Here is a 12,258-nt window from a genome sequence, read left to right on the forward strand (position 1 = left end):
AACTTTATAAGTGTACTCTCCATGCCATTATCTAAATCATTGATGAAGATCTTGAATAGAACCGGACCCAGAACTAATCCCTGCGGGACCCCACTCGGTGTTGTCCTTCCAGCATGACCGTGAACCACTGATAACTACTCTCTGGGAACGGTTTTCCAACCGGTTATGCACTCACCTATAGCAGCTCCATCTAGGTTGTATTTCTCTAGTTTGTTTATGAGAAGGTCATATGAGACAGTATCAAAAGCCTTATTAAAGTCAAGATATACCACATCTACCTCTTCAGGCCGTCTCCAGCCTCAGGAAGACATTACTGCATTTGTTTACACTGGGTTTGCATCTGTTCGCAACCACCAAGGACCCTTTTTAAAAAAAAAATATGCAACGTAGGTCACATGAACACATCATTTGGGTCCCGCACACAGGTCATATATTTGACACTTCTGCTCCAGAGCCTTAAAATTCTGTTTTATGATCCCAGAATTGACTAAGTGATTAATTTGAAGATTTCCTTTCTTCATAACAGCCCTCTCCTGGCTCCTTGGGAATTTGATCCAGCTACAACTGCAATCCTTTTACTGAAATCACATGAGGGGGTCTGATTTTCATAAAATGAAACACTGGCAGAACTCTTTTGTTTGGCTTTTAATAAAAAGTATCACACTGTTCGCTTCTGATATCAATTATGCAAATGCTTTTGAGCTCACCAAATTCATTTCAAGTTGCACTCTTTCTTCTCAATACATTATTGCACATATTTTCAGTAGCAGTAAATGGAATACACTTCGCTACTGCAAATTAAGTCTAATGAGAGGTCCAAAATAAGCCTTCAGTCATTTGTGAGACATGTGACCAAAAAGGCAAGGGCCTATGAAAGAGGTTACTTACCTCTGAGAAGAATGTAACTAGTGTCATTTGTGTGAAACCACAAAGATTTATTTTTAATGAAAAAAATACTGAAAGTGTGCCACAGTGTCCATATATTCATTTGAATAGTACAAAGATATGTATATCTGAGAAAAAATCTTAACACTGTAGAAAATAAATGTGGTTCTTAAATTAAGCCAAAAGAAACCAGTAAAAAAAGTAATGTTTTGTACACTGGAATAAATGAAGCAATTAGTCAGAGGTAATAATAAATTATAATTACAGTATTTCAAATATTTGTTTCATGCTTTTTCAGCAGTTTCTAAACAAGTTATGTGTAATACACCCTTGAAGTCAGCAGTAGGAATGGTCTTTCAATGGAACTGTGGGTAATATCCTGTAGATTTCAATAAAGTCTTAGAAAAATGACACTAATGTTTATTATTTACTGGTACATAAAACATAGGAACATGGCAGTTTTAGGTTTGCATCTAACATATGTTTTGTTAATTAAAGTTAATTTAGTTTCAGTTGACTAATCTTTATATTTTAACGAACTAAACAGTAATTATGGTCATTAACACATGTCACCCAAGCACAGTGCGTATGTGATGCTACATGTTCTGGCTTTTTAAACAATCAAAATCATGAGAATTTGGAATAATTTTCTGCAAATATTTAAAACTAAATGTTTTTAAATGCAAATCATTTTGCTCTTTAAAAACAGGAAAAAATCCAAACATGCACTTAAACCTGAAACTTCCATGCCTTAGACACTACGTTTTAACAGTAAAATATCAGTTTTGTGCCATTTGTTGTAAAATTCCCACCCTCCTCAAAATAAAAAAAAAATAAAAAAAAACAACCCAAAAAATTCAAACAGGGTCTAAATTTGATTTGTCAGCATCTTCTTGGTCCTGTTTATACATGAAGGTAAGAAGAAAGAGAGCAATATCCATAGATGACCAATATGCAGTGTGCGATGTTACTGCAGACCAGTATCTGCTCTCCACAAGACCTTCCCTGAGCTCAAAGTCAATCCTGTGCTCCAGTTCCACTAGAAATGAAATAAAACAGAAACAGGAAGAGTTACTAGATCCATACTTTGACAAAAGAAAAACCACATGCTAATTCTTCTATCATTTGGTTTTGTTTCTACTTGCCTGTATATAAAAAGTACCCAATATTCCCGTGCTGAGGGTTTAGAGTGTTCTCTTGTTTTGTAATTTATATATGTGTGTGTGTGTGTGTGTGTGTGTGTGTGTGTGTGTTTATATTTATATATATGCAATTACTACAAATAACACAATACTAATAGATAGATCACGCAGAAAACACTGAAGGTGTTGGAAAGAACAGTTTAACAACCTTATTCTTCATGTAACTAGCGGGAATTATTCAGCAAATATCCTGATCTTTTCTTCTAAAAACAGGCTTAGGCCAAGATTTTCAAAAGTGACTAGAGAGATACTGATAACTTAATTTTTAGGGGCCCAACTTAAGACACCTGGAAGGTTCTCAGATTTTCAGAAAGTATGGAGCATCCGCCTTTTGAAAATAAAGCTCCTTTAGGATGTCTCAAGTTAGGCACCGAAACAAATAAAGGCATCCAACAATTGCTGACGCTTCTGAAAAATGTTAGCTTTAGTCCCAGTCCCTACACAGAAAGTCAGTCCTTTTAAGTTTCCAGATTTTTCCAAAATGTTTCAGCAGCTGCCCTTTTATTTCAACAGCTGCTACTGTAATACCACATACATCAAAGAAGCCTTTACTGCACATTTAACTGGCTTAGTTGCTACCACAATTAACACACTGTTGTCAACTCATTTGTAGAGATTTTCTTAGCTCTGAAGAAGCAACCGCATGAAATGGATAAACTAAAATCCTAGTTAGCCACGAAGGCCAAAAAACATACAGGGAAAAAATAGAATTGCTTGTCAAAGCCATTGGCTCAAAGTAAAAAACTATATCACTCAAAATCTCCACAATCATGATATCAACAACATTCGGGGAGGTATAGGGCAGTGGCTCGCAAACTTTTTTTACTGGTGACGCCTTTCACATAGCAAGCCTCTGAGTGCGACCCCCCCTTATAAATTAAAAACACTTTTTTATATATTGAACACTATTATAAATCCTGGAGGCAAAGCGGGATTTGGGGTGGAGGTTGAGAGCTCGCGACTCCCCATGTAATAACCTCCCGACCCCCAGTTTGAGAGCCCCTGGTATAGGGCTTAATATTTTCCAACCAAAATCTAACTGGTTTCCAAATACAGTAAATCAGACGACTCTGGTTTCTCTGCAAGCAAACTGCTAAAACACTATCTCTCGGCGATTCCACTATAGAACCTTGGGATACAAGCAAGATTCACACACATCCATGCAGTAGGCCTTTCAGAAGTTAACACTTCAGCCATGGATTGAGTCAGCCTGGCTGGGCTAGGTTGTGGGATCTCCATCTATAGAACACAATAGAGATACTGGGATTGGGTGGGAAGGCTGGAGTTGCTGAATTTCCTAAAAAGAACCCCCCACTAGGATTTAATCACAATCACTGTTACTCCTCCATATTTTCCCCTATGTTTAAAATTAAATCTCTGCCCTATATGATGAATGAGTCACTCAGATTATCTGTTGAAGCTTTGGGGGGAGGGACAGCTCAGTGGTTTGAGCATTGGCCTTCTAAACCCAGGGTTGTGAGTTCAATCCTTGAGGGGGCCATTTAGGGATCTGGGGCAAAATCAGTACTTGGTCCTGCTAGTGAAGGCAGGGGGCTGGACTCAATGACCTTTCAAGGTCCCTTCCAGTTCTAGGAGATAAGTTAAATTAATGGAGATATCCTATCTCCTAGAACTGGAAGGGATAATTTAGCTCTTATCTACAGCTAAAACTGTGATGTACCATGTGGACGCTACCACAAGATGCAGCGCTGCTTATATTCTTGACTCAACTGTTACTACAGAGATAATTTAAGATGCACGAGCCCAATCCAAAGCCCAAAACACTTACATTTTTCAGAAAAGGAAAAACAAAACTTCAGCTTTTTCTTAATTCCAACATTAAAATTGTCAGAGTGAAACAACTGACTGTACATACAGAGCTTGGACTTCCTATGATTATTTAAAGTCATCTCTTTGAACTTGACTGATTGGGCAGTACTGTGTATATGCATCTAGGGAAAACACCTTTGAGAGCGTGTGAAGTCAAAAGAGAGGAAATGAGTCATTGAAAAATTGTTGAAAGTTCAGATTAGATTAAATCAGATTTTTGACAGTAAATGCCTTGACAATAGAGTGATTGAAAAGTTTTGAAATTAATTTTATAAACATTTTGAATTTTGGCATAGGAAGTGCGTTCATTTTCATAAAAACGTTTGCTAAATTTTTATCCTGTATTTGGACCAGCTCTGCTAGGGGCAAGGACTGTTTCTTTCTCTGTATTTTGTACATCACCAAAAAGTATATCTTAGTGCCAGACACATACTAGAGAATTTAAAAAGATGCATTCTACTATAAATGAAACTGGATTTCTGAGGCAATTATGTTGATTTTCCCAATGATATTTTAGAGACCATTGTAGCAGAGAATGGACAGTAGAACCTCAGCGTTACGAACACCAGAGTTACGGACTGACCAGTCAACCACACACCTCAACTGGAAACAGAAGTATGTAATCAAGCAGCAGCAGAGAAAAAATAAAAATCAAGAAAGCAAATACAGTACAACACTGTGCTAAACGTAAACTACTAAAAAAATAAAGGGACAGCAGCATTTTTCTCCCGGATAGTAAAGTTTCAAAGCTGTATTAAGTCAATATTCAGTTGAACTTTTGAAATAACAACCATAATGTTTTGTTCAGAGTTACGAACATTTCAGAGTTACAAACAACCTCCATTCCCGACATGTTCGTAACGCTGAGGTTCTACTGTACTAGCTAAAAGTTCTGTGAAATATATGTACCATTTAAAGAGCAAAAGAAAAAAAAAGAACAGATCAGAGATTTAAGCCTCTGGAAATAATTGAAAAATATTTAATGAATGGGAATGAACCCAGTTTTTATCATCGTAAAGCTGCCCAGGAAACAATTTAAACAGAGCATATGTTTGTTGTTATAACACACATTTCCATGTCCCCCGCCGCCCCCCACAACAAATGTATCCAAAGTCAACTTAAAAAATAGTCTCCATTTCCAAAAGAGAAGCCAGAAGATACAGCGAGTTGCTGAACGTAAAGATACACTAACATGTGGGGTCAAGGAAGCCGGAGCTGCTGTGTGGGAAGGTCAGCGTTCCAACAGTAGAATGAATGGCAACTGGCTTCTTGTCTTCGCCTTCTGTTCCCTCTTTTCCAGTCTCAGATGTTTGTGAAGTGGGTGCACTAGATCGGCCAAATCTTGAGAACAACATCCCTCCAAGGCCCTTCCCAATGCTAGCAGCTCCTGCATTCAGCACAAAACAGGACAGGAACCATGACTTAAATCATACCACAAATTAAAGTGGCTGTAACACCCATCAATTACAGCTGAATGACAGAGAAAGAAAAACACTACTCATATTTTTCCAGGGTGGGAAAAATAGCTTATTTAAATTAAGTCTACATTTTTTCATCATGTGACTCAAGTCTAGTGTACAATCAAGATTATAATTCAGAAACTGTAGTCAGGGAAACAAAAATATGCAAGAACAGTTTTGGACCAACGAAATAAAATCCAATACCGAAAAGGTCTATTTTAATTCCTGTTTTACAGACAAATTCTTTTAAGATCTCATTCATTTTGCTACACAGTAGGTTTGGGTACTTCACAATAATTACAGTACCTTCTGTGTGAAAGAAGAATCACATTATCATCTTTAATGAGAGGACACTCCTTTCATCAACTTCTTATGCTTGCACCATTTTTAGAGAGACTTAGAAGTGTTATATTATCAGTGAAAGGGGATGATTATTGTTTGAGAATTACTGCATGAAAGTTTAAGATAGTTTACAGATTCATAACCTTAAGAGTGATAACATTTTCTCCTGACTTTGCTGCCATCTTGTGGCTATGTTAAAAAGCTACTTTCACAGTAAAACAAAGTTAAATACACAGATCTTAGGCCTGGTCCACACTAACCCCCCACTTCGGACTAAGGTACGCAAATTCAGCTACGTTAAGAACGTAGCTGAATTCGAAGTACCTTAGTCCGAACTTACCGCGGGTCCAGACCTGGCAGGGAGGCTCCCCCGTCGATGCCACGTACTCCTCTTGCCGAGCTGGAGTACCGGCATCGACGGCGAGCACTTCCGGGATCGATCCGCGATCGATTTATCGTGTCTAGACCAGAAGCGATAAATCGATCCCAGAACATCGATTGCCTGCCGCCGAACCCGGAGGTAAGTGTAGACGTACCCTTACATGGAAAAAAAAGCTGTGTAGTGAGATGTGTCAGATCTTGCTTAGGAGTATTATATAAATCAGACTAATTCCTTAAGAAGATACGAAATAAAGATTTACTTGCTCACTAGGGAAGAAACTCAACAGCAGGTTACCTTGTTTAAACTTCTTTCAAGTTATTTTAGTATAAAACCCAAACAGTGTAGGGCCACACTGAGCAACGCTCTTAGGCACATACTTAACTTCAAGCACAAGAGTAACCCCATCAAAAGCAAAAGAGACTGCTCATATGTTTAAAGTTAAGCTAGTGCTTAAGCTGGATCAGGATGCTAAAGGACAATGAAGGGGACAGACAAAAATTTCAGGTTAGAATTTTGCATCTGGAAATTCATGTTTATTAAGTTAAATGGAATCCGAACATTTCTCATTACCAACTAAGGACCTTGCTGCCACTAACCAATACTGTAAAATGTGATTTTAATGCAAATATTTTAATTCTTCATGCTGCAATCTAACAACATTTGATTATTGGATACTGACTGACCCATCAGGATGTTATTTCAATTAAACATGCAACAAATAAGATAGCAATAGCAAAAGAAGAACACTGGCTGTAGTATATATAAACATCCCATTCCCTTAAGTAAAAGTTTATTTGGATTTAAATTAGCACTGCACTTACGTTGTGGAAGTACAGGAAAGATACCACTACAGCACATTTATTGTTATGCCTTCAATATCACAAAGGAAAAAAAATGAAGCTTTATATGAAAATAGGGCTCTATTAACAATTAATCAAAATGTTATTGCATGAAACCTAATTGCAAAATGTTATGTACATATGAAAAGACTTAATTAGCAGTTACCTAATATACTTGCTTTGCCTATATTTGTTATTGACTCCCCATAATGGCGTCGAACCATGACTGGTGAAGTAGCTGGGCTTGGTATGGTTGGTATACTTTCATTCTCGGTGACTGAGGTAGGTTCTTTTGTTGGGTTGAGAAAGCTTGGCTTCATGTGCTCATAAGGTAGAGGGTTTGCAGTGTTGTACCAGTGGATCTGGACAGGTGAAATGTTGCTGTAGTGCTTCAAAATTAAAGGTTCTAGTCTATAGGCCTGCAAGATAAATTCAAGAGAAGAAAATCCTGAGCAGTGACAGACACTGAAAATTAAATTTACTTACCAATATATAGCGCTCTTCATCCTCAAATTACTGAACAAACACTAATGATTCATCCTCACAGTCCCCTGGGGATGAATGGATAAACGGCAGCAATCCCATTTTGCAGAAGAGATACATACAAAAATTAAAATAACTTGCTCAAGGCAATAAAGTGAGTCAGTGGGATAGTCAGAATTAGAACGCAGGAGTTCCTTGCTCCCAATCTCTGTCACTCTGTTAAGAAAAGAAATCTTGCTACTGTGAAATAGTTGTAGCAAATTAATAGCCAGAAATTGACTAATGTTGAAAATACACTGTGGTCATGTTTATTTTCATTTTCCTGGAAAACTGACGAGTTTCCTCACTGCTTATGCACATATCCTTGTATATTCCTCTGCAACACTGCTACTACTATATTCTTTCATCAGAAGTGAAAAGTACTGTTAATAGTAGGCTATTACAGTACAGCAAAAGACTTATCCTTTCTATATGGATAAACTGATTCTGCATTTCACAGCAAATCGTTAAAACTGGCTATTTAATTTTGCTCGCACAATCTGAACAAACCTCTGTTTATTAGGCATATGTGGAAATTGAAGATACAATTTAGGTAGTGAGCTTTGAAAGTCTGATGAGTAAGACAGAAGTCTTACTATACTTATTTTCAACAGAAGACATTACTGGACAGTACAGGTGACAGCAAGTTTTACAAGGAAATGCCAGAAAAATGGTAACTCACCACTGAGGCCTGGTCTACACTGGGGAGAGAAAAGGGGAGGGGGGGCGCAACCTAAGTCGGTCTAAGTTACGTAACTTCAGCTACGAAAATAGCGTAGCTGAAGTCAACGTACTCAGAGCTACTTACCACGGTAGGTCGACTGTTGACCCTCCCCCGTCCACTTCGCCTATGCTTCTTGCTCCGGTGGAGTACCGGAGTCGACAGGAGAGTGCTCGGCAGTCAATTTATCATGTCTTCACTAGACGTGATAAATCAAACCCTGCTGGATTGATCGCTCCAGAGGCAAGTGTAGACATGCCCTGAACAAAATCTAGGTAATCTTTAGGATAAAGAACAAATGGTTGTAGGCTGTATCAAATGTGTGGGGAGGGCCACACTAGCCTTTGAATTAATTGGCACTCAATTAACTCAAGGTAAAAAAAGTGTATTGTAGACGTACCCAATGAACAGCTCTTCTGTAGACGGGCTGAGGTGGGGAGGGAGAAATAAAAACCATGGCCCTAATTCAGCAAACCATTTAAATGTGTGATTAGTTCAACTGAACTTGAATTAGACCTTTCATGAACTTACATACTTTACTGACTTGGGGCCTATAGTGAGATAATAGTAGTAGACTGGCATGGAGGGCTTTTACAGTCCCATGACGGCTTTTATAGTCAGACAATTCCAATATCCTTAATTTGGTTTCAGGGAGCAGAGATCTTGACCTCCCTTTTGGGATACGTATTTGGCTAGGGCCAGATGACAGGATGGCATGTCAGTTTTCTAGGGCCCCTGTCACCAAGAGTTAAACAGCAGCTTTCTTTAAAATAAATCCTTCTTATATGGATCGCTCTGCAGCATGAGTCAAATAAGCTAACAGAACGTTAGGAACGGCTAGGAAAGGGATAGTAAGACAGTAAATATAATGCCCCTATATAAATCCATGGTATGCCCACACCTTGAATACTGCGTGCAGTTTTTGTCTCTCCATCTCAAAAAAATATACATTAAAATTGGAAAAGATACACAAAAGGGTAACAAAAATGATTAAGGGTATAGAATGGCTTCCATATGAGGAGAGATTAAAAAGACTGGGATTGTTCAGCTTGGAAAAAAGACGACTAAGGGAGGATATGATAGATGTCTATAAAATCATGCATGGCATGGAGAAAGTGAAAAAGGAAGTGTTTAATCCTTCACATAACACAAGAACTAGGGGTCATCCAATGAAATTAATAGACAGCAGGTTTAAAACAAACAAAAGGAAGTATTTCTTCACACGACACACTTGTTCCCAGGGAATGCTGCGAAGGCCAAAACTATAACTGGAGATATCCCATCTCCTAGAACTGGAAGGGACCTTGAAAGGTCATTGAGTCCAGCCCTCTGCCTTCACTAGCAGGGCCAAATACTGATTTTGCCCCAGATCCCTAAGTGGCCCCCTCAAAGACTGAACTCACAACCCTGGGTTTAGCAGGCCAATGCTCAAACCACTGAGCTATCCCTCCCCTCCTCCCCCCCAAAGAATTAGATAAATTCATGGAGGATAGGTCCAACAATGGCTATAACCCAAGATGGTCAGGGTTGAAACCCCATGCTCTGGGTGTCCCTCAGCCTCTGATTGTCAGATCCTGGGACTAGATGACAGGGGATGGATTACTTAATAATTGCCCTGTTCTGTTCGTTCCTTTTGAAGCCTCTGGCATTGGCCACTGTCAGAAGACAGGATACTGGGCTAGATGGACCATTGGTCTGACCCAGCATGGCCATTCTTATGTTCTTACATAAAAAGATATTAGCCCATTAACAAAGCCTGTATCATACATGCGGCTAATTGAAAATTTCCAACTGAAATTATATGCAGCGTTATTATAACCATTCTACTGGGGGAGAAGAAACAAGCTTTCAAGTCACACCGAGCCTTGATGTGCACTACATATTTACTTTGGTATAACTACGTTGTTGCTCAGGGATGTGAAAAATCCATCCCCTTAAGTGACGTAGTTATACTGACCATAACTCCTCCTGTAAAGGTGGAGTTATTAAGCCGATGGGAGAGCTTTCTGCATCGGTGCAGCTGCACTAATGTAAATTTATAGCGCAGACCTGTCCTCAGAGTGTCACAGCTATGAGGCAGTGAGTGGGAAGACTGCCTAGGATTGCTGAAGGAAGACTTTGGTACCCAAGAAGGGGAAACACATAGTGACCTGGCAGGAGGGCCAAGTCATGAAGAAGTTGCAGATATGGGTGGAGAGACCGACAGAGGAAAGCACAACACCTGGAAGGAGCTAATCCCCAGAGCAGCCAGGAGAAACGGACCTTGTGACAATGAGGTACTCTACGTGTTGTGGGATTTCTGGATCTTGAAAGGCGCGTTGTGGGGGGGGGTACTGATTATTGTAGCAATGGAGCTATGTCTGCAAGTTTTGCATTTGTTCTGGCAGGGTCTGGTGCTGCTTTGAGTTGGCGTGTCCCGGTCTGTGAGGAGCTTGCTTCTGATGATGAGCTTCGAGAGATTGGAGGGGAGGGGCGGGGTTTGAAGAAAAATGGGTTCAGGAAAGATTTCATTCAGGATGGGGTCCCCATTGAGTTTGGCTTGTAGTTTGATGATACCCAAGAGAACCTGTTTCAATACAGAAATAAAACCCCCTTTTACTGCACACCCTTGGTTGTCACCTACCACCCCATCCTGGAATCCATATGGGGGTATTTGGGTGGCCCATTACCATGATGTGATCTACTTCTCTACAAGGACACTCCACCCTTTTTATCCTATGATTACAGGGGCATTAACGGGCCATTTCACCTTGAATAGTCCCTTAGAATATGGATTAACCATTTATGTTAAACAATCTGTTCAATCTTGTATTTAGCTGTGACACTGAGTACCTTTCCCAGCCCTGAAGAAAGAGCTCTGTGTAGCTCAAAAGCTGGTCTCTCTCGCTCTCAACAGAAGTTGGTCCAATAAATGAGATTACTTCACCCACCTTTTTTCTCCAACTGAAATCGTACTTTTGAATGCCAGTGGAAATATACTTTTGCATGCCAGTGGAATTTTCAGACTGTCTTAATAAATAACTCAGTTACTGTACATGGATAAAAGGCTAGTTTTCAGAAGTCATTACGTATTGATCTGTGGGCATATGGATTTTCATTAAGGAATTACATTCAGTATGACCCATTCAGTTTTCTTTGTTTTCATAAGGTAGGAAAGTATTTTGCACCTTCTGAGTCCACGTAAAGAATGTTTCAATTTGTGAGAGGGTCAGAGTCAATTACAATCTGATTGACTTCTTTTGAAAATAAAATGCTTAATGGAATTTGTGCTGTCTGGCAAGTTAGAGATGTTGGACAGATCCTTAGAGGATGTAAATCAGCAACGCTCCACTGCAGTCAGATGATATTTGGTGACAGGCAAAGTTAAAAAACTGCTAGCAACACTTTAATGATGTGGAAATAGAAGTTTTATCACAGAAGTCTCGAAGTTTTTAACTGGAAAGCGCAGCTTCTTTGTGAATGCAACATTATATCATTTGTAGGCTTGGCAGTATTCAATTTTTTTCTACTTCTGACAATATTTTTATTTTTATTTTTAAGATGTTTTCTATTTTTAACCATTTTTATTTTTACAGTTGCTAGAAATGAAAGGGGGAAGGGATGGAGTTAGGGTAGCGTTGATAGCAGGGCTACAGTGGGTTCCCAGTACTGACAGCTGGGCTGCAGAGGACTCCCTACATAACCAAGGGGCCCAAGACACGCTGGCACAAGATGCAGGGGAGGATGCAAGGCCAGTGACACCTGATCCTTGCAGATATGCTGTTACTGACAGATTTTTTTCGTCAATTTCACTTTCAGCTGAAATCAACGTTTACCTAACCTTTGGAGGAGGGATAGCTCAGTGGTTTGAGCATTGGCCTGCTAAACCCAGGGTTGTGAGTTCAATCCTTGAGGGGGCCACTTAGGGATCTGGGGCAAAATCAGTACTTGGTCCTGCTAGTGAAGGCAGGGGGCTGGACTCCATGACCTTTCAAGGTCCCTTCCAGTTCTAGGAGATGGGATATCTCCATTAATTTTACCAACTGAAATAGAATCCTACCAAGATTAATCGTTAGTGATTAGCAGTGTTCAAATT

General features: G+C 39.4%; 1 protein-coding gene across 2 annotated transcripts in view; it reads right to left on the reverse strand.

Annotated features, from left to right (window-relative positions):
* Positions 1–632: 632 nt before the first annotated feature.
* DDHD1 (DDHD domain containing 1) overlaps positions 633–12,258 on the reverse strand; it is a 67,828-nt gene continuing 56,202 nt past the window's right edge. Inside the window, exons 8-10 of one of the 2 annotated variants that reach the window (XM_034768054.1) lie at positions 7,107–7,359; positions 5,110–5,304; positions 633–1,924 (exon numbers count right to left, since the gene is read on the reverse strand). In XM_034768054.1, coding sequence (XP_034623945.1) covers positions 1,743–1,924; positions 5,110–5,304; positions 7,107–7,359 — 630 coding nt within the window. In that variant the 3' untranslated portion in view covers positions 633–1,742. Of the gene's footprint in view, positions 1,925–5,104; positions 5,305–7,106; positions 7,360–12,258 lie in introns of those variants that run through there. The other variant, XM_034768055.1, reaches the window with a different exon arrangement.

The sequence above is a fragment of the Trachemys scripta genome, chromosome 4 (assembly GCF_013100865.1).
Source record: "Trachemys scripta elegans isolate TJP31775 chromosome 4, CAS_Tse_1.0, whole genome shotgun sequence".
Classification (NCBI taxonomy): Eukaryota; Metazoa; Chordata; order Testudines; family Emydidae; genus Trachemys; species Trachemys scripta.